General features: G+C 36.0%; 1 protein-coding gene across 2 annotated transcripts in view; it reads right to left on the bottom strand.

Annotated features, from left to right (window-relative positions):
* Positions 1–20,262, bottom strand: part of ROCK1 (Rho associated coiled-coil containing protein kinase 1) — a 156,710-nt gene that overhangs the window by 54,516 nt on the left and 81,932 nt on the right. Inside the window, exons 11-16 of one of the 2 annotated variants that reach the window (XM_015121598.3) lie at positions 19,816–19,876; positions 16,661–16,746; positions 12,040–12,088; positions 4,529–4,664; positions 3,212–3,303; positions 2,862–3,108 (exon numbers count right to left, since the gene is read on the bottom strand). In XM_015121598.3, coding sequence (XP_014977084.1) covers positions 2,862–3,108; positions 3,212–3,303; positions 4,529–4,664; positions 12,040–12,088; positions 16,661–16,746; positions 19,816–19,876 — 671 coding nt within the window. 2 annotated transcript variants of the gene reach the window in all.

The raw sequence follows: 20,262 nt of genomic DNA, 5'->3' as shown, positions 1-20,262 counted from the left end.
TTCTACCTTTGATAATGACATTGTAGTTATGTTTGTCTTTCTAAAAAAGAGTCCCTAAGATAATGAAATATTTACAAATTAGGATGTATTTACAAAAGGACAACATGGTGCCTGATATGTGCTTCAAAATAATTCAGTGTCAGAGGATTGGGAAGGGGAGGTAGAGGTATAAAATGAAATACGACTGGCTACCAAATGAAGATTTTTGAAGCTAAATGATGAGTACACAAGAGGTCACTACAGGACAGGTTACGCATCCTTAATCGGAAAATCCAAAAATCCCAAATGCTCCAAATTCTGGAACTTTTTGACCACTGACATGACATTCAAGGATTTCAGATTTGGGATACTCATAATGCAGATATTCTTACAAACCACCCAAAATCCAAAATCTGAAGCACTTCTGGTGCAAACAATACAAAAAAAAAAAGACTTTCAAAAATGGTTAATTAAAAAAAATTGTTTCTTGCCATTCAATCTGAAGAATCACAGATAAACTTACTATATGAGAGCTTATCAATTCAGTTAAAATTTTCAATCCTCCATAACATTTTGATCACTTTCATTAAGCCTCTATAGCCTGAACTTTTGGAAACCTTCCCTGTAATCAATCGCAGCCTTATTGTTTCACTAGTCCAGGCACTGGCAAATGTCAGGGCTGCAGCCTGTTTCTGTACAGACCTCAAGCTAAGAATAGTTTTTATACTTTAAAGGGTTATAAAAAGTAAAAAATAAAAAAGACTATTCAACAGAGGTCATATATGGAGGACACTCCATTAATGAATAACAATCAAGACTCTGCCAGAAGCCCATCATCCCAAACTAAATTTATACTTGAGAAGCCCGAAAGTTCTTAAAGACCAGAAAAGAGTAATATAAACATTGTAATTTGTTTAAAAAACCACAATGCCCTTTTATATGTATGTTGAAACTCACATAAGTTGTGTGCATTATTTTACTGTATGTGAGCTTTTATCCACATTTAAGTTCCAAAATAAACAAAGGAAACACTGAAAAAGGATAAACAAACAATAAATCACGCCACAAATTTTCCTTAACTTTAACTGATATCTAAAAAAATAGATACAGTTTAAAATCACTGTTGATAGTACATGGATGATCTCTGCCTCTGAAGCAAGGAGCTCAAAGCTCAGTCAAACACAGATCACAAACTTACAAGAATTTCAGAATTGGAAAGATTTATTAGAGGTAACCTATTCTTATCTCCTTGGTTTACAGACAAAGAAGGGAGATGAAGAGACTTTCAAACAGCTAATAAGCTGTATAAAAAGGCCTAGGAAAACAATGTAAGGAAGTCTGTAACTTTCCTATTACATATAAAGTGGTTACTTTCTTAGTTATATTCAGATCTATTTTAAGCCTGGTCCCTGAGAAATATGATTGCACAACACTCCTCAGCTAAGAACCAACAGGAGATCATATTTTCTGTTTCCTTAGTCACAAAAGCTGACCCTGACCTCTCTCCACTGAATTATAGCTAATCATCAAGCCCCAAGGGACCCAAAACTATGTTCCCAACTCTAACTAAGGTTAAAATGAACTCCTCCCTCCAATTTTTTCCTGAGAGATCTGGCAACTTCCATGCATATTTGTTTTGATTAGGTAGTATGGATGCTGCTGCTAACAGGAATAGAAAAAAGAAAAATATGTGAGTACATAAAGCCAGGAATCTTTTTGAAAACAAACTGAATTTTATTACTATTTAAAAACTGTTCATTTATTCACTGTTAGTTATACTCAATCTTTTGCCTCTTAGATTCACGAAGACTTATCAGTATTTCCAGTTCAAACGTTCCCAAGTATATAACTTTTAATGTGTAATGGGATTCTATTTCTGCAATTGAATTTCTATTACTACCAACAATGCATGAGGAATTCCTAGGTTTTAATAGTGATAATCCTCTTTGCCTGGATTAGTCTCACTTTGAGTAAAACCTTTATGAATTAGGCAAGTTTTCAAATGAAGTTTTTGGTTAATTTACCTGTAAAACTGAAAAATATCCACATTACCTACCCCGCAGGAGTACCCGTGAGGGTGAAGAAATTACAACGTGATACAAATGTAGGCATTATCCTAAAAGAGAAAGAATGCTGGCCTGGTGTGGTGTGTCACACCCATAATGCTAGCACTTTGGGAGGTCGAAGTGGGTGTTTCGCTTGAGTCCAGGAGTTTGAGACTAGCCTGGGCAAAATGGTGAAACTCCGTCTCTACAAAAAATGAAAAAATTAGCTGAGCATGGTGGCATGCACCTGTAGTCCCAGCTACTCAGGAAATTGAGGTGGGAGAATTGCTTGACCTCCGGAGTTCAAGGATGCAGTGAGCTGTGATCATGCCACTGCACTCCAGCCTGGGCAACAGAGCAAGGTCTTATCTCAAAAAAATGTAAATAAAAAAGAATGCAACCATCTGGTTTCACCAAAGTCATTTTCTTTATGAGGGTAATATGATCATAAATATATTAACTTAGACTTAAAAATGGTCAAGATGGTAAATTTTGTTATATATTTTTTGACAATTAAAAATAAAAATTACAAAATATTCCTTCCATTGATAGATGAGTGGATGAACAAAATGTGGTATACACATACCATGGAATATTACTGAGCCCTAAAAAGGAACGAAAATCTGACACACACAACATGGATAAACCTTGAAGACACTGTGCTAAGTAAAAAAGCCAGATGCAAAAGGACAAACACTGTATGATTCCACTTATATGATGACAGTTGCATACACTGTGAACTGTATTTAATCCCACTGAACTGTATACATAAATGGTTAAAATGTTATAATAAATTTCATGTTATGCATATTTTACCACAATAAAAAAAAATATTACCTTGAAGGTCTCCGATCATCTCAGAATCATGACCTCTGTCCCTTCGTTCAGCTTCCAATATAGCTTGCAGCTGGTAATAATCTTTGTCTGTTTGTGACTTAGAATTCTCTAAAAGTCGATTTCTCTCTTGCAACTCTCTGTTCAGGGACTCTAACTGACTAATTGACTTGCTCATTTCTGTGTGACTCTTCCTCAGTCTTACAGCTGTGTCTGATTCTGTCCTAAGTAAGTCATTGGCTTCTTCTAGCTATTTAAAAAAGAAAGAAAGAAAATAGGTTTCTGACCAAAGTACAATACAATTTAATTATCTACATTTTTTTAAAAAAAGGAACCTCATTTGAAACACTTACCTGCTTTTGTAACTGGGACAGCTTCTCATTAGCAAGTTGTGAATTCTGACTTACTTTCTTTAAGTCTTCCAACTGATCCTTTAATGTAGAAACTAGAAAATGAAAGAATAATATATAGAAATTACAAAATTTTCATAGTGGAAACATATAAATCCTTTTTTAAAAAATGACATTTAGTCTTAGGCCATAACAGTCAGCTACATTAGGTCCACTCCCAAAGCCAAATTCCAATTTGGAAGTACTTGCATTTTACATTCATTAAAAAGTAGAACATCATTTTATAATACAGAGTGCAAAAACAGATTTCTTCTCACTATTGTAAATCTCAAACTCCATCTCCTTTATTCCCTTTATAAGATCACTCTGTTAGTGTAATTATAAAGCTAGTTTTAATATTATTTTTCAATAGATCAATTGCTTGATAATTCAATATCTTAATACAAAATTTAACAGGTATCAAATGGCAGATAGTATAAGGCTTCCTTTCTCCATTTAGTCATTTTTGCTCCTTGTGAGTCTCCCTTAACTGACTCTCCTCCCTAATATATATTTAATTTAAGCATATATAGACAAGTACTCTTGTTTTAAACACAAGCAATCTGTACTTTGTTTTTGTCACTTAAAGATATATCTTAGAGATTGTTTCATACCAGTATTTAAGGAGATGATTTTTTTTATAAGCTGCATAGTATTCTACCATATAGATGTACTAAAATTTATTACAGCATTGATTACCTTTATGTTTCATATGTGTTACATTATGTTTCATATAAGCATTGATTGCATTTTTTTTGTCATTTTAAGCAATGCTACAATGAATAGCCTTGTGTATATATCAGTTTGCAGTATGAGTATGTATGTAAAATAACTTATGGAAGTGAAATCACTGCATCAATGGGTGTAGAAAGGTATTTTAAATATATTTGTAATAGGCATTAAAACACAAGAAATCCTAGTTTAGCAGTTCTTAGACGCAGCTGCTTGTTATAAGTACCTAGGGGGCTTGTAAAAAATAATGATACTCAGGCCACATATCTAGACCAATTAAATTAGAATCGCTGGGATTTAGGCATCAGTACTCTTTAAAGCTTCCCAGGAGATTCCAGTATGCACACCATGATGACAATCACTACTCTAGTTAAACACTACTTACTATTTACTTTAATATGTTATAAATTTAACTTGAGATCTGGGTTATTTAGCTTATAAAGTGTCTTAGGACTGTAGCTTTATGTACGTATCATGGACACTAAATTAAAGACAACCTCATGACAATGTTAGAAATTTTATCATTTTTCAAAAGTAGTGACAATTCACCTTCATTTTCTACATTTCTTCTCTTCTCATTTTCCTGTTCAGCTTTTCTTTGGTACTCATTAATTCTATGCTGTAGCAACATTTTCTCCTTCTCAATCTGAGACACTGTAGATTCTAGATTTCTTCTTTGATTTCCCTGAAATTATAATGATAAAAGTTACCATTGTGATTAAAAACACAAAAACAAGTTTTTAAAAACAAAAAAACAAGAAAAAAAAAAAAACAAGAAAAAACCAGACAAACACCTAAGACGAATGTTCTGCTTCAAAAGCAAATAGTATCTCCTAATACAACTTTCTAAGTAGCTTGCCTTTTAAGAAGACAGTGAGACTCTGCTTACTTGAACTTGATAGGTAAAATTTTCAGAGACTTCTGGCTCCAAAAATTTAAAATACAACCCTGTGAATCTTTTCAGACTGAAAGCCACTCTCTAAGTTTAAGACAATCATATTGTGTTACCAATATTTTGGCATAACAATCCCAAATTTAAGGAATGAAATAAAGTGATGAAAAGCTCAAACATTACCAGATGGTACAGAATGTGCAGTGAGTTCACCATTTCCTCGATGTCTCCTTTAATCCTATCTCTGTCAACAACAACTTGCTTATCTTTCTAAGATGTTCTAGGTATCTACCCACCAATGTGTATTAAAAAGCAATCAAGGAAACTGTTATTTAGTAAAAGAAACTACCGGAGAGAGGAGGATTAAAATACCAATTTGTTTTGTCTATTTTTTTTTTATTTTTTTGAGACAGATTCTCACTCTGTTGCCCAGGCTGCAGTGCAGCAGCGCAATCTTGCCTCACTGCAACCTCCGCCTCCAGGGTTCAAGTGATTCTCGTGCCTCAGTCTCCCAAGTAGCTGGGACTACAGGGATGCACCACTGTGTCTGGCTAATTTTTCTATTTTTGGTAGAGACAGGTTTTGCCATGTTGGCCAGACTGGTCTTGAACTCTTGACCTCAAGTGATCCACCTGCCTCAGCCTCCCAAAGTGCTGGGATTACAGGCATGAGCCACCATGCCCAGCCTAAAATACCCACATTTTTACAACTTAAAAGTGTACCTTTCTCAGTTACCACTACCAGTAAATCTTGTTTTTGATGCTTCACTTTTTAAGACTCCACATTAGGAAACCTGTTTTATAGTGTTTCTGGGCTTTCTCATCTTTAAGCAAAAATTGGACATAAATCATTCAAGGTCTTTCTGATTCTAAGAGTTCATCATTCTAACTTTAATTTTTAGATAATTATACATTCAAAGAAAGTTGCAAAGATAGTACAGAGAGATCCCAAGTGCCCTTCCACTCAGCTTCCCCCAGTAGTTACGTTACATATAACAATAGTACAATAACAAAATCAGAAAATTCTCACTGGTATAAGGTGTGTATAGTTCTGTCATTTTATCACATATGTAGGTTCATGTAAGCACCACCACAATGAAGATACAGAACTGGTCATCACAACAATCTCTTTCCAGTCACTAGTTATAGCTACATCCATCCCTGTTCTCCCACCACCCATACTCCTGGCATCTAATGGTTCTCCATTTCTATAATTTTGTCTTTTTGAGAATGTTATATAAATGGAACCATGCAATATATGAGTTTTTGAGACAGTTTTTTTTTTTTGGTATTTTTAGTAGAGATGGGATTTCACCATGTTGGTCAGGATGGTCTCAACTTCCTGACCTCGCGATCTGCCTGCCTCGGCATCCCAAAGTGCTAGGATTACAGGCCCGAGTCACCGTGCCCAGCCAAGACAGGTTTGTTTTTTTTTTAACTCAACATAAAGTCCTTAAAATCCATCTATGTATTGTATGTATCTACAGTTCATTCCTTCTTGTGGCTGAGTATTCTATGGTACAAATGTACCAAAGTTTGTTCAACCATTCACCTACTGTAGAACATTTTGATTGTTTTCAGTTTTCGGCTATTACAAATAGAGCTATTATAAACATTAGTGTACAGGTTTTGGTGAGAATATAAATTTTCATTTTTCTGGAATAAATGCCCAAGAATACAATTGCTAGGTCACATAGTAGGTACATGTTTAGTTTTTCAGGAACACAGTCAATTGGTTTTCCAGAATGTCTGTACCATTTCATATCCCCATCTGCAATGTCCAAGTGATCTAGTTTCTCCATATCCTTGCCAGTTTGTTATTGACATAATTTTAAAACTTACTGCTTTTCCATAGTTATGGAGTAATATTTTATGGTAATTTTAATTTGCACTTCCCAAATGACTAATTACGTGAACCTCTTTTCACATGGTATTTGTCATCCATATTATCTAAAAAGTTTTAAAAGTATGGATTCACTTTCCTTAACACTTATATAGGGCTACTGAAATTACCTATTTCACACTGTATGAGTTGTGGTAGTTTGTTTTTTGAGAAGTTAGTCCCTTTCATCTAAATGTCTTAATTGTGTTTAGAACTGTTCATAGTATTTCCTTATGATTCTTTTGATACCTATATGGTCTATAGTATATGCCCTAGCCCTATTTCATTCCTCATACTGGTAATTTGTGTCCTCTCTTTTTCCTTTATCAGTCTTGCTAGAGTTTAATTTTGTTGATCTTTTCACACAGTTTTTTGTTTCACTGTTTTTCTCTATTGTTTTCCTGCTTTTAACTGCATTGTTCTCTGCTCTTATTGTTACTTGTCCTTCCTTTTGTTTGTTTTGGGTTTATTTCACTCTTCTTATTCTCGTTTCCAGAAGTAGGAGTTTAAATTATTGATTTCAGACTTCTCCTCTTTCCTAAGGTAGGCATTTAGTGCTATAAATTAACCTTCTTCACTATGTTAACAGCATCTCACAAATTCTGATGATGTATTTTCACTTCACTGTTTAAACATTTTTTAAAGATGAAGAGCCGTAACAGTTTTATGAGACATAATTAACATTCCAATGTATTTTTTTCACTGAGACTTCTTTGACCTCTGGATTATTTAGAAGTTTGTTGTTTGCTTTCCATGTGTTTGCAGATTTTTCTGTTATTCTCATCTGTACATTTTGGTCAGGAAACTCTCTGTATGATTTCAGTGCTTTCAAATGTGTTTGTTTTATAGCTTGGCATGTAGTCTACCCTGGTGTGTGTTCCTTAAGCACTTGAAAAGAAGGCATATTCTGCTGTTAAGTAGAGAGTTCTGTAAATGTTGAACAAATTCTGATGGCTGACAGTGTGGTTGAGTTCTCAAATGTTTGGTAATTCTTAGGGGTGTTGAAGTCTCCAACAATATTTATGGATTGGTCTATTTCTCCTTTCAGTTTTATTAACTTTTGCTTCACACATTTTGTAGCTCTTTTGTCTAGTGTACAGTTAGGATTTTTATTTATTTTTGGTGGCTTAACTCTTATAATTATGTAATACTCCTCTATGCTCATGGTAGTTTTCTTTGCTCTGAAGTCTACGTTAAGGTATTAACATTGCCAATAGTGCTGCTTTCTTTTTAATATTTGTATGCTATCTCTTTACATCTTCTGATATTCAACTTCCCTATATTGTTATATTTGAAGAGTTTCTGACAGATACATAAATGGGGGATTTAAAAAAATCTATGCCTATCACCTCTTTTGATTGGTATTCCATTTACTTTCCATTTAATGTCATTATTGGTAGTATGTTAGGGTTAAATCTGCCATTTTTGTTTGATCTCTGTTATTTCTACATTTTCTTTCCTGTCTTTCTGTGGTTACCTAAACATTATTTTAGCATTCCTTTTGATTTACCTACGGTGTTTTTGAATGTATCTCCTTGTAAGGCCTTTCAGTGGCTGCCATAGATATTACATTGTATATGCATAGCTTAATATATAGTACGCTCTACTGGTATTGGCATCTTACCAGTTAAAGTATAAAAACTTCCCCTTTCTTTTTTAAATTTTTATCTTATTTTTGAGAAAGGGTTTCACTCTGTCACCCACGCTGGACTACAGTGGTATGCTTATGGCTCACTGCAGCCTCAACTTCCTGGACTCAAGTGATCCTCCCACCTCTGCCTCCCTAGTAGCTGCGACTACAGGCGTGCACTACGACACCTGGCTAATTTTTGTATTTTTTGTAGAGATGGGGTTTCACCTCGTTGCTCAGGTTGGTCTTGAACTCCTGGGCTCAAGCAATCCGCCGGGATTACAGACATGAGCCACCACACTTGACCTAAAAACTTTACCTTTCTTTATGACCCATTATTCTCTGTTTATAATGCCTAAAATATTTTTTCTCATACACAGAGAATCATATTAGACAATATAATTTCTGCTTCAACTGCCTATTATAAAAAAAATCAAGAGGAGAAAGAAATGTATTTACCCATATTTTACTCTTTCTTTATTCCTAGTAATTCAAAATTCCTCCTTTTTCTTTTGGAGACAGTCTTGCTGTGTCACCCAGGCTGTAGTGCAGTGGTGCGATCTTGGCTCACTCCAACCTCCACCTCCCAGGTTCAAGCAATTCTCTAGCCTCAGCCTCCTGAGTAGCTAGGATTACAAGCATGCGCTACCACACTTGGCTAATTTTTTTTGTATTTTAAGATGGGGTTTCGCCATGTTGGCCAGGCTGGTCTTGAACTTCTGGTCTCAAGTGATCTGCTCACCTCAGCCTCCCAAAGTGTTGGGATTACAGATGTGCGCCACCCCTCCTGGCCAAGATTCCTTCTTTTATCATTTCCTTTCTGTTTAGAGAATTTTTTCTAGCAATTCCTTTAGGGAAGGTGTGCTGGTGACACACTATCTTAGTTTTTCCTCATCTGAGAATGTTGTCATTTTCATTTGAAAAGGATATTTTAATTGAACACAGAATTCTGAGTTGATAGGTTTGTTTGTTTTTTTAGCACCTGAAAAAATCATGCCACTTCCTCCTGGCCTCCATGGTTTCTGGTAAGAAATCAGCTGTCACTTACACTGTTCTTTCCTTTCTAGGTAAGGTGTGTCCTGTATTTAAGATTTCTTTTTTGTCATTAATTTTCAGAAATCTGGCTATTGTGTCTTGGTGTGGATATCTTTGGATTTACACTTTTTGTGGTTCGTTAAGCTTCTTGGTGGTTTATGTCTTCTGTTAGTCAGTTCAGGTCTTTTGTCAAATTTGTTGAATTTTCCATTATCATTTCTTCCCACCCCCGTCTCCTCTCCTTTAGTAATTCGAGTGACATGAATGTGAGAACTTTATTGTTATAGTTCTACAGGTCCCAGAGGCTCTGCCACTTTTTTTCTGACCATTTTCTCTCTATTGTTCAGACTGTATAATTTCTATTTTTCTTTGTTGAAGGTCTCTGATTCGTTCCTCTGCATTGTTCACTCTGCTGCTGACACCATCTATTAAGACTTTTATTTCAGTTATTGCAATTTTTGGTTGGCTCTATTTTATACTATGTCTTTCTGAGACTATTTTTTTTTGCTTATTTATATGTTTATAGTTGCTCACTGAAACATATTTATGATGATTCCTTTAAATCCTTGTCAGATAATTCTAACATCTGTGTCGTCTGAGCGTTGATATTAGTTTATTATTGTTTCTCATTCCAGTTAAAATTTTCCTAGTTCTGATTATGATGAGTAGTTTTCTATTCAAACCTGGACATCATCTTACAACATTCTGGATCTTATTTAAAATCTCTTTTAGAAGGTCTCCTCTGACACTGTTCTGGTGAAACTAAGGGGGTGCTGCCTCTTTTCCGCCAGGTGGAGTTTGGAGAAGTCCAGGTTTTCCACTCAGCCTCTACTGACACCTCAGGTGGGGAGGGGAGCAGATCCTTATCATTGCTGCGTGGAAGCAGGAGTTCTGGCGCTCTACCAGGCCTCCATCGAGTGCACCATGGCTGCTCCTCATGTGGCCCCCACAGATGACACTGCATTGTGGAGGGGAGCTTGTTATTTTCAGTCGAAAGTTCTAATCCCTACCATGCCTCTTTTGAAACCAACCCAGAAGGCAGTGGGAGGGGCACTCCATTACTGCCAGCTGGGAGTGTAAGTGCAGATTCCCCACATGGTCACTGCTAAGCTGTCTGGGGAGAGAAGGAAGGTTTGTTACTGCCCACGGGAGATGAAAATTCGTTTACTGGGCCTTCTCTGACACTATTCTAATTGGAAGTTGGGGTGTGCTACAGCATAGTAGAGATGGAAATCTGGACTTGCCACTCAGCCTTTGCTGTTAAGAATGGGGCTACCGTTTTTCTGTGGTGTTTGGCTGAAAAAAGCAGCGACAGTATAAGTTTTCTGATTTGCTAGCCTGCTCCTTTTCTGGTCTTTAGGCTAAGGAAATTAGCCTTTTTTGGAGCTTTGTCTGCAATTGTTGATATTTCAAGGTTGCTGGCTTCTCCAGCACCCTGTCTAAGATACATGCAGCAAAACGAAAACCCTGAAGGTTCATTCATGTGTTGTTTCTCAGGATACAAGTAACCTAGGCTGGTTTGCCTTCTTTCCAACTTTCAAAATCTTTTTATGTTTGCTTTATATTTAATGTTTAGGGTTTTTAGCTGTATTTACTGGGAGGAATACGGAAAGGTACTTTTACTCCATCTTTCTAGAAGTGAGACTATTTTAATTTCATACCGCAAATGTCCCTCTCTACTTCTAATTTGGAAAAATGAATAACTTAAATCTAGCACATCTGAATTTTATCTGTGTTTTAAAAGTTAAATGTAAGTGGAAGACATGCAAAAAAGGACTCCTTAAACATTCAGAGTCAAATATATACTGCTAAGGCTAAATACAAAGGCAAGTTAGTAAAATGCTATCTAAATCTTCATAGATGATTACATGGATATCCAAAGCCACCCACGAAAGAAAGCAAGCCATTGACAGATACCATTCTATAAGGGAAGAAAAAATTAACACAGCATAAAAACTATCAGAGATTAAACCTAAAAAAGGACAAAATAATATATTAGGAGAAGACTATAGAGAGTGTATTTCTTTTCATGGGACTCATAGACACAGTAGAAATATACTTAGAAGTTGACTAAGAGGAATGGAAATGTATTACATATTTGCAAACAAACATCTGAATTATGAATGCTTGTTATTGTTTCTCTGATAATAAAAAAATTTTGACAGGTAACCATGGAAAAGATGAACATTCTAAAATCAATATATTTTCCATTTGATTACATGAGATTATGTCAGTGTTAATCTTTTAAAAATATTTTAAACTGTGTTTCTCTCTTTTCCTTATTTGTCTGTCTCTTTCTGATACAGTTTGAGATTCAATTTCTGATAGCTTGCTTCTCTGGCTCCTTTCTCACATTTCAACCATCAAGAACCACTGAACTGAAATTTACATACTAAAATTTCAATATGGCTGTAGAATACAATTGTACAAAGGAAATTAAACTATAATCTAATCTGTAACACTTGAAACTGCAGTTCCAAGGTAAGGCTCTCATCACAATTCTCTGGCTCTGTTTTGTGTTTCAAACTACAGAGTTTAAATATAATTTTCTCTGGAAACGAAACAATTTGAAAGACAGAAAAATCTCAAAAAGGAAACTTCTGATTAGAAAACAAAAAGTACCTCTTCATCCAATTCTTTCATTATCTTGTCTAGTTTTATGTTTGAGGTTCTGTAAAAACAAAAGCAATACAGATTAGAAATATATTTATTTCCTATTGCCCAGTATTAAACACTCACATTTCCTTACTTTTCCACTTAACTAGAGTTTTGTATCCTTTTTTGGTGCCATGGATCTCTTTGGCAGTCAAGTGAAGCCTATGGCCTTTTTCCAAAATATTTTTTGAAGCACAAAAATTATATATGATTAAAAGACAATTAGGCCAGGTGCAGTGGCTCACGTATGTAATCCCAGCACTTTGGGAGGCCGAGGCGGCTGGATCATCTGAGGTCAGGAGTTCGAGACAAGCTTGGCCAACATGATGAAACCCCAACTCTATTAAAAATAAAATTTTAAAAAATTAGCCAGGCATGGAGGCAGGCGCCTGTAATCCCAGCTACCTGGGAGGCCAAGGCAGGAGAATTGCTTAAACCTGGGAGGCAGAGGTTGCAGTGAGCCAAGATCGTGCTACTGCACTCTAGCCTGGGTGATAGAGAGTCCATCTCCAAAAAAAAAAAAAAAGGAGCCAATTATATTGAAATACAGTAATAAACTTTTAAAAAGCATGTATAATTCAGTAGTATATATGCTTCTTTATTAATATATTAAATCACAAGATCTAGTGGCAGTAATTTCAAAGTACTGATGAGCATAAATGATATTTAGAGATAGCTGTAACAACTGTAATAAGAAAACATCTATAATTTCTATTGGTAATAAAAATTAACAACTACTGCTAATAACTGAATTGCTGCCTATGCTCAGAATTGAAAACAAGTGCTAAAATTAAGTTACAAGTTAGAGAAAACATTCACCTTTTCTCATCCAAGTTTAAAGACTTCAAATTTCATCCATGGACTCTTTGGGGGAGGTCTATGGATCTCAGGTTAAGGATCCCTAAACTCCATCATGCAATACTTGCCACTACTCAAAAATCAGCCATTTATCCTTTAATACAGGATAAAGTAAATGAAGAGAAAGGTAGCATATATCAAATCAATTAAGGCACCATTTGTCAACACTCAGGGTATTATCTTCATTACAATTTGCTTTCTTTGGTTCAAAATGTAATTCTGAGCTTCAAAACCTATATATGCAACATTTTCACATGGATGTCTCATCAAAAACCTCATTCAGCATCTCCAAAATGGAACTTACTGCCTCCGTTCCACACTCCCACCCCAATACCAATTTGCTTCTCTTCTAGAGTCCCTAAGTAAATGACATTACCTAGGAATTATCCTTGACTCATCTTCCCTCACTCCCACTTAGTTGAATAAAGTCCCAAATGCTGCTAATTAAGCAGGAACTTCTTTTGAAACAGCAAATTTAATATATATTTTTTACTTATTAGTTTAATGACTTTTGGTGTTTTTCCGTCACACTTAAAATAAATTCCAAATTTCTTAGTCCCCCCCGCCCCCAAAAAAGAGAAAAAAAAAAGAATCTTCCCCAATCTAGACCTTGCCATCCTCCCCACTCTCATCTCAGGCTTTTCCTTCCCTCGCATCTTACAGGCCAGTCAAGGTCTCTTACCTCATGGCCTTCACAGATACTCACCTCCTGGACCCTAACACTTCCTTCCACTCTTCTCCTAATAATTTCCACTGACTCTTCTGGTTTTAGCTTTCTCTGATCTCTGACAAAACAGTACAGGCATCTCCTGATGTATTCCTGATATTCCTGTATAATTTTATTCTCTCCCCAATTAATACATACCACACTTCTTGATAATTACTTATTTTTCTTGCTAAATTACAAGCTCCTTGTGGAGAGGGGCCATGTCTTGATTTATTCAGTACTATATTGTTGACAAGCACATTATCTTGACACTTTAACTGAAATTTTTATTGAACAAATGAATGTAACTAAAATGATTTGAATGCAGAGAATTTGATTTAAAGAAATGCAAGTAAATATCACTCCACAATCCCTAGCACTAGGTTTTTATTTTAAAAACTATTTACCAATTTAATACATACTTTTAAAAAGTTTCATCTCAATTTTATTTCCTTGAGGTGACACATTTTCACAAGATTATTAGCCACTTCAGCCATTCTTATTACTTCCTCAAACTGATCCCTACTCACCATTACTACCAGTTTGTCACTTGTCTTTTAATTTTGTTTAAAATTTTTTGGGGGCCGGGAGTGGTGGCTCATGCCTGTAATCCCAACACTTTGGTAGGCCGAGGCGGGTGGATCACCTGAGGTCAGGAGTTTGAGACCAGCCTGGCCAACATGGTGAAATCCCGTCTCTACTAAAAATACCAAAACTAGCCGGGCGTGGTGGCTTGTAATCCCAGCTACTGGGGGGGCTGAGGCAGAAGAATTGCTTGAACTCGGGAAGCAGAGGTTGCAGTGAGCCGAGATTGCGCCATCGCACTCCAGTCTAGGGGACAAGAGTGAGACGTTGTCTCAAAAAAAAAAAAAAAAAAAAAAAGGATGTAGAGACTTCTCAACATTTATATAACAGTATCTACCCAGTTCTTCCCCTTATTTTCATATTTTATATTTAGAAATTCTTTCCAAATCCTGGGATCCGTTAATTATTTGCTTATATTCAAATACTTTTTTAAAAAAAAGTTTGTATTGGCCTGGCACGGTGGCTCACGCCTGTAATCCCAGCACTTTGGGAGGCCGAGACGGGCGGATCACGAGGTCAGGAGATCAAGACCATCCTGGCTAACAGGGTGAAACCCCGTCTCTACTAAAAATACAAAAAAAAAAAAAAAATTAGCCGGGCGTAGTAGCGGGCACCTGTAGTCCCAGCTATTATGGAGGCTAAGTCAGGAGAATGGCGTGAACCCGGGAGGCGGAGCTTGCAGTGAGCCGAGATCGTGCCACCGCACTCCAGCCTGGGTGACTGAGCAAGACTCCATCTCAAAAAAAAAAAAAGAAAAAAAAAAGTTCGTATTATACACTTAACCATATAATCTATAAAGAATGGTTGGCTGGGCGCAGTGGCTCAAGCCTGTAATCCCAGCACTTTGGGAGGCCGAGACGGGCAGATCACGAGGTCAGGAGATCCAGACCATCCTGGCTAACACGGTGAAACCCCGTCTCTACTAAAAAATACAAAAAACTAGCCAGGTGAGGTGGTGGGCGCCTGTAGTCCCACCTACTCGGGAGGCTGAGGCAGGAGAATGGCGTAAACCCGGGAGGCGGACCTTGCAGTGAGCCAAGATCCGGCCACTGCACTCAGCCTGGGTGACAGAGCGAGACTCCGCCCCCCGCAAAAAAAAAAAAAAAAAAGGAATGGTTAAAAGTGAGAATTTTACCTGTTTCGTACCAACCCCCCCCACCTGCTCTGTCACAAAATTACCAGCGTTCCCAATTTTATTTGTTGAATACTTTTTGTGTTACCTTTGCATTTCATTTATTCAATACTATTCACTAAAAACATAAATAATTATACAAAAGTATTGCTTATAATTGATAAGTAATTCAGTATTAAGATAGGTTATTTAAATTAATCTTGAGCATAACTCAAAGATATTTTTTCTGTGGGTCTAATGCCAATAACATGCTGAAATTAGACCCGCAGAAAAAAATACTCTGAGTTACTGCTCCAGAGAACCACAGTGGAAATTAGAATGGCCACATCAAAAATTTAGTATATTTTAATCTTCAACATTTTACATGTCAAAAAGCACCTTATTTAATGTAAACTAATTTCCCCTTTATTTATTTTTCTTTTTGAGACAGAGTCTTGCTCTGTTGCCCAGGCTGGAGTGCAATGGCGTGATCTCGGCTCACTGCAACCTCTCCCTCCTGGGTTCAAGCAATTCTCATGCCTCAGCCTCCCAAGCAGCGGGGACTACAGGTGTACACCACTGTGCCTAGCTGATTGTCTGTATTTTCAGTAGAGATGCAGTTTCGCCATGCTGGCCTGGTTGGTCTTGAACTCATGCCCTCAAGTGATCCACCATGCCCAGCCTAATTTGCCTTTTTAGTTAGCTAATTATGTAACGAGAAAAAAGCAGTAAATCCGGCAACTAAATGAATTAGCATTATAGTTTTTTAAGAATACAGACTGTTGGCCAGGCGCGGTGGCTCACACCTGTAATCCCAGCACTTTGGGAAGACAAAGCAGGTGGATCACAAGGTCAGGAGATCGAGACCATCCTGGCTAACATGGTGAAACCCCGACTCTACTAAAAATAAAAAAAAAATTAAAAAAAATTAGCCGGGCATTGTGGCAGGTGCTTGTAGTCCCAGCTACTGGGGAAGCTGAGGCAGGAGAATGCCATGAACCCGGGAGGTGGAGCTTGCAGTGAGCTGAGATCGTGCCACTGCACTCCAGCCTGGGCAACAGAGTGAGACTCTGTCTCAAAAAAAAAAAAGAATACAGACTGCCAGGAACAAATGTACTTTAAATATTCTGAGGAAAATACATCTATAACTAAGCCAACATAAATAGAACTTCTCAATTCTAGCCAAGACACATCATGAATGTATTATCAGTAGTAATCTTTACACCCTCATTTTCTATCTACTTTCAGATGTTTGCAGGGTATAAGCTTTCAAATAAGTATTTGGTATGTAAAACTTTTAATATGAAAAACTTCAAGTATATTCTCACCTGCACTTCTGCTCCATTTCATCTTTTAACTGCATTTCATTATGCAGCTGTTCTTCCAGCTTATAGATTGTTTTCTGCAAACTTTCCTGCTTTAAAACAAAAACAAAAATTCATTCTACTAAGAATATTTAGACATTTAAAATATCAAGTCTATGTTAATATTTTAAACCTTTTTAGAAAATAATTTAATCTTACCTCTTTTCTATCTCAATTTTTTTATTATCAATTTAACAAGCATTTTCTTAACATCTACTAAATGTTAGGCCATTAGAAATACAAACATTAAAAAGATTTGGTTCCTGTTCTCATGAAGCAAATAGTTACACAGTGAGGCAAAGTTAAATTGGAAGAGAAAAAAGAACCTACAATGTCTCAAATAAATATACACAAAATATTACAACAGACTTTGGTAAACAATAATAAAATTATCTACAGAGTGTTCTGAAGGAAAGAAAAGGTCACTTCTAACTCTGCCAAGAATATATAATCCTTAAGTTGAGGCCTAAAAAGGTAAGAGGAACTGATAATCTGATAAAGCAAAGAAGGTGGTACAAGGAAGGCATTTTAGCTAGAATGAACAATGAGCCCAAACGTAGAAAGGCAGAAGAAAATACGATACATTTGGGAAATGGAAAGAAATCAAGTACTATAGCAGAGCACAGAATGTAACAGGAAAAACAACTCACTTTACGTCTAAGAAGGTAATGATCCTTGCATGCACAAACTGGAGTTAGGGACTTTTTAACCCATAAACATTTTAAATGAGAAATGACATAATGCTGGCACCTCAGAAACATCACTACAATAATAAGGTGAATGAACAGCTTAGAGGGCAGTGAAGTTCTAAGAAGAGCAAAAAGTTAAAAAGCTATCAAAAGAGTTCAGACAAGAGAATATGGATCTGATAAAAGGCAGAGTCTATAGGAATGAAGAGGAAGTAATGGATAAAGGTATCAATCAGAAAGCATAACGTATGACCAAACCAATTGAAGTTAGAACAGATATACCATTATGAAAGACAGTCAACACATTGCTAGGGAGGGAATGGGGACAGGAAAACAATGAGTTTAGCTCTGGCCTAGTTTCATATGCCTGAGAAGTATACAGAAGAGACAGAAAGATTCAGGGCTGGAGCTCAGACGAGCAAGCTGGACATGAATGAGATTACCTACAGAGAAAGAGCAGAGAGCCAAGATCAGAACTTTGGGAAATGTTTAATAATTGAAAGTAAGCAGAGAAGGAAGATCCTGAAAAGGGGATTGAAAAATAAATAAAACTCAAAAATATGGGAGGTAAAAAAGAGGGAAACAATCGGAACATAAAAGAGTTAGAAAAGTCTGAAGTTCCAAAGAAGAAGGAAGTAGTCAGTGTCAACTACAGCAAAGAAGAAAAATAAGACACGGGTTGAAAATCATCCACTGTATTTGGCAATTGCAAAGTTGTTCATTAGCATCTCTGCTAAAAGCTTTTCAGGGAAAATTAAATTAGTTGATTTTGTACTTAGTTCTAGGTTAAAATAATTAGTATTTCCCCCTTGATATTATTAGAGCAAAAGATAAAGGTAGCAACCACTGACAAACTTACAGTAATCACCACTGAACAAAATCCGCCCAAAGAAAACATGAATCCTTATTTTTGAAGGCCGAAGGCACTTCTAACTCTACAGTCAAGTAATACAGTGAGAGCTGACTTACAGCAACTCCTTATTATTACCTAGGTCAAAGATTTTTGAGCCCTGGTTAGCAATACATAACTTGCCAAACAGCTCTACTGGGATTAAAATTTAAAAGGACCTTCTGAAATGTAAGCAAGTAAGATTTTGTTTTACCTCCGTCTCAGAACATGAGCTATATGAACAACACAAAGAACTCAACTAAAATTTATTTTTGAGAGTAATTTACTTCTCAGTGGACAAATTAAGATGATGCTGACTATACTGGTTATTCTCCATTTCCCCCATTCCCTTCTAACCTTGAAAATTCATCCTCTGCTCTTCTTTGCCTTAAAATCTACAGACTGCATTGCCTGTATTACTCTGTAGCCCTATGATTTTAAGCTTGGTTTCAACCCACAGGAGACACCAGCAGAAATCTGAAGGTAAAAAAAAGAAATATTCATTCTCCCTACACCGTTTGTGCTTCACTATGGTTCTTGCAATGTTCTATGTTTTATATTCCTTTTCTATGATGTCAGGCTTTCTCTGAGCTACAATAAGGTTTTCTCTCTTTGCTCCTTTAGTACAGGGCAATGGCTTCCCACTCTTGTTCATACATGGGTGCTTTAATATACTTTATTGTTTCCCTCTACTGATGTTCACAGCTTGTTAATCATCCCTTCATTAAACTCTTCACTTAATAAATGCATAAAATACGGTGTGCGTGTGTATATATATGTGTGAGTGTGTGTATGTATATATATGTACACAATGGAATATTACTCAACCTTAAACATGAAGGAAATCTGAATACATACTATTAATATAGATGAATCTTGAAGACAGTATGCTACATGAAAGAAGTCAGTCACATATGGATAAATATTGTATGATTCCATTCATATAAGGTGCCTAGAATAGGCAAATTCATTGAGACAGAATGTAGAATAGTGGCTACCAGGACCTGGGGGGAGGGTGAAATTAGGAGTTATTGTTTAATTGGCATAGATTTTTAGTTTGGGATGATGAAAAGGTTCTTGAGATGGATGGCGGTGATGGCTGCACAACCATGTGAAGGTGCTTAATGCCACTGAACTGCACACTTAAAAATGATCAATATGGTAAATTTCATGTTATGTATATTTACCATACACACAAAACTCTCGTTTAAATCTTTTGAACATGTAATCTGTTTGCCTGTCAAGACCCTTAATGACACATTGATATATCATAGTTCCCGATTCCAAAGATTAAAAAAGATGACCTCTGTTAATCTGTGTAACAATTTAGTTTACTAACTGCCTCCAAATATATTATTTCATTTGATGTTTGAGCAAAAAATCAGACCGAAAAGGAGACGGGAGATAAAAGTGCCATAAAAATCTAAGTTCAGCTAACTACAGCTTCACAAACAATACACAAATTTACTATCATACACACAAATATATTACCCACAAAACAATTTTAAAAACAATTTTCTTAATATTAAGAAAATACCTACCAAGCTTTTATCTGCATTGGAGCTAGTCCTGTTATCATTAGGATTTGCTGAAGATAAGTATCTGAGGGAAAGAAAAGTTTAAAAAGAAAACAAAACAAAACTCTTTAATATCCTGTAACAACCAATAATAAATACTACATGCCTATTTTATGTTCAATGTTATAGTAGTTTTGTTTTTAAAAATTAAGTATAGGTTCATAATTTTTATAAACATAATTCAGAAATGATACATATATTAAATAAAACACCCAGTTAGGTCTAAAAATAGTAGCAGCCTGTAAACATATGACTTAATATTCTTGTAGCAAAACATAAGAATATTCATACCAAGCAAGATAAATAAAAAACAAAGTCTCAAGTTAGTTCAGATTAGGCTTTCTGGTCATGACAGCAGGTTATGACAGTTTTTTCTACCAAACAAGTAACTCAAAAACATTCAGTTTTCAG

This window comes from Macaca mulatta, chromosome 18 (genome assembly GCF_049350105.2).
Source record: "Macaca mulatta isolate MMU2019108-1 chromosome 18, T2T-MMU8v2.0, whole genome shotgun sequence".
Lineage (NCBI taxonomy): Eukaryota > Metazoa > Chordata > Mammalia > Primates > Cercopithecidae > Macaca > Macaca mulatta.
Note: the sequence above shows the minus strand (reverse complement) of the source record. Positions and strands in the feature narration are given on the sequence as shown.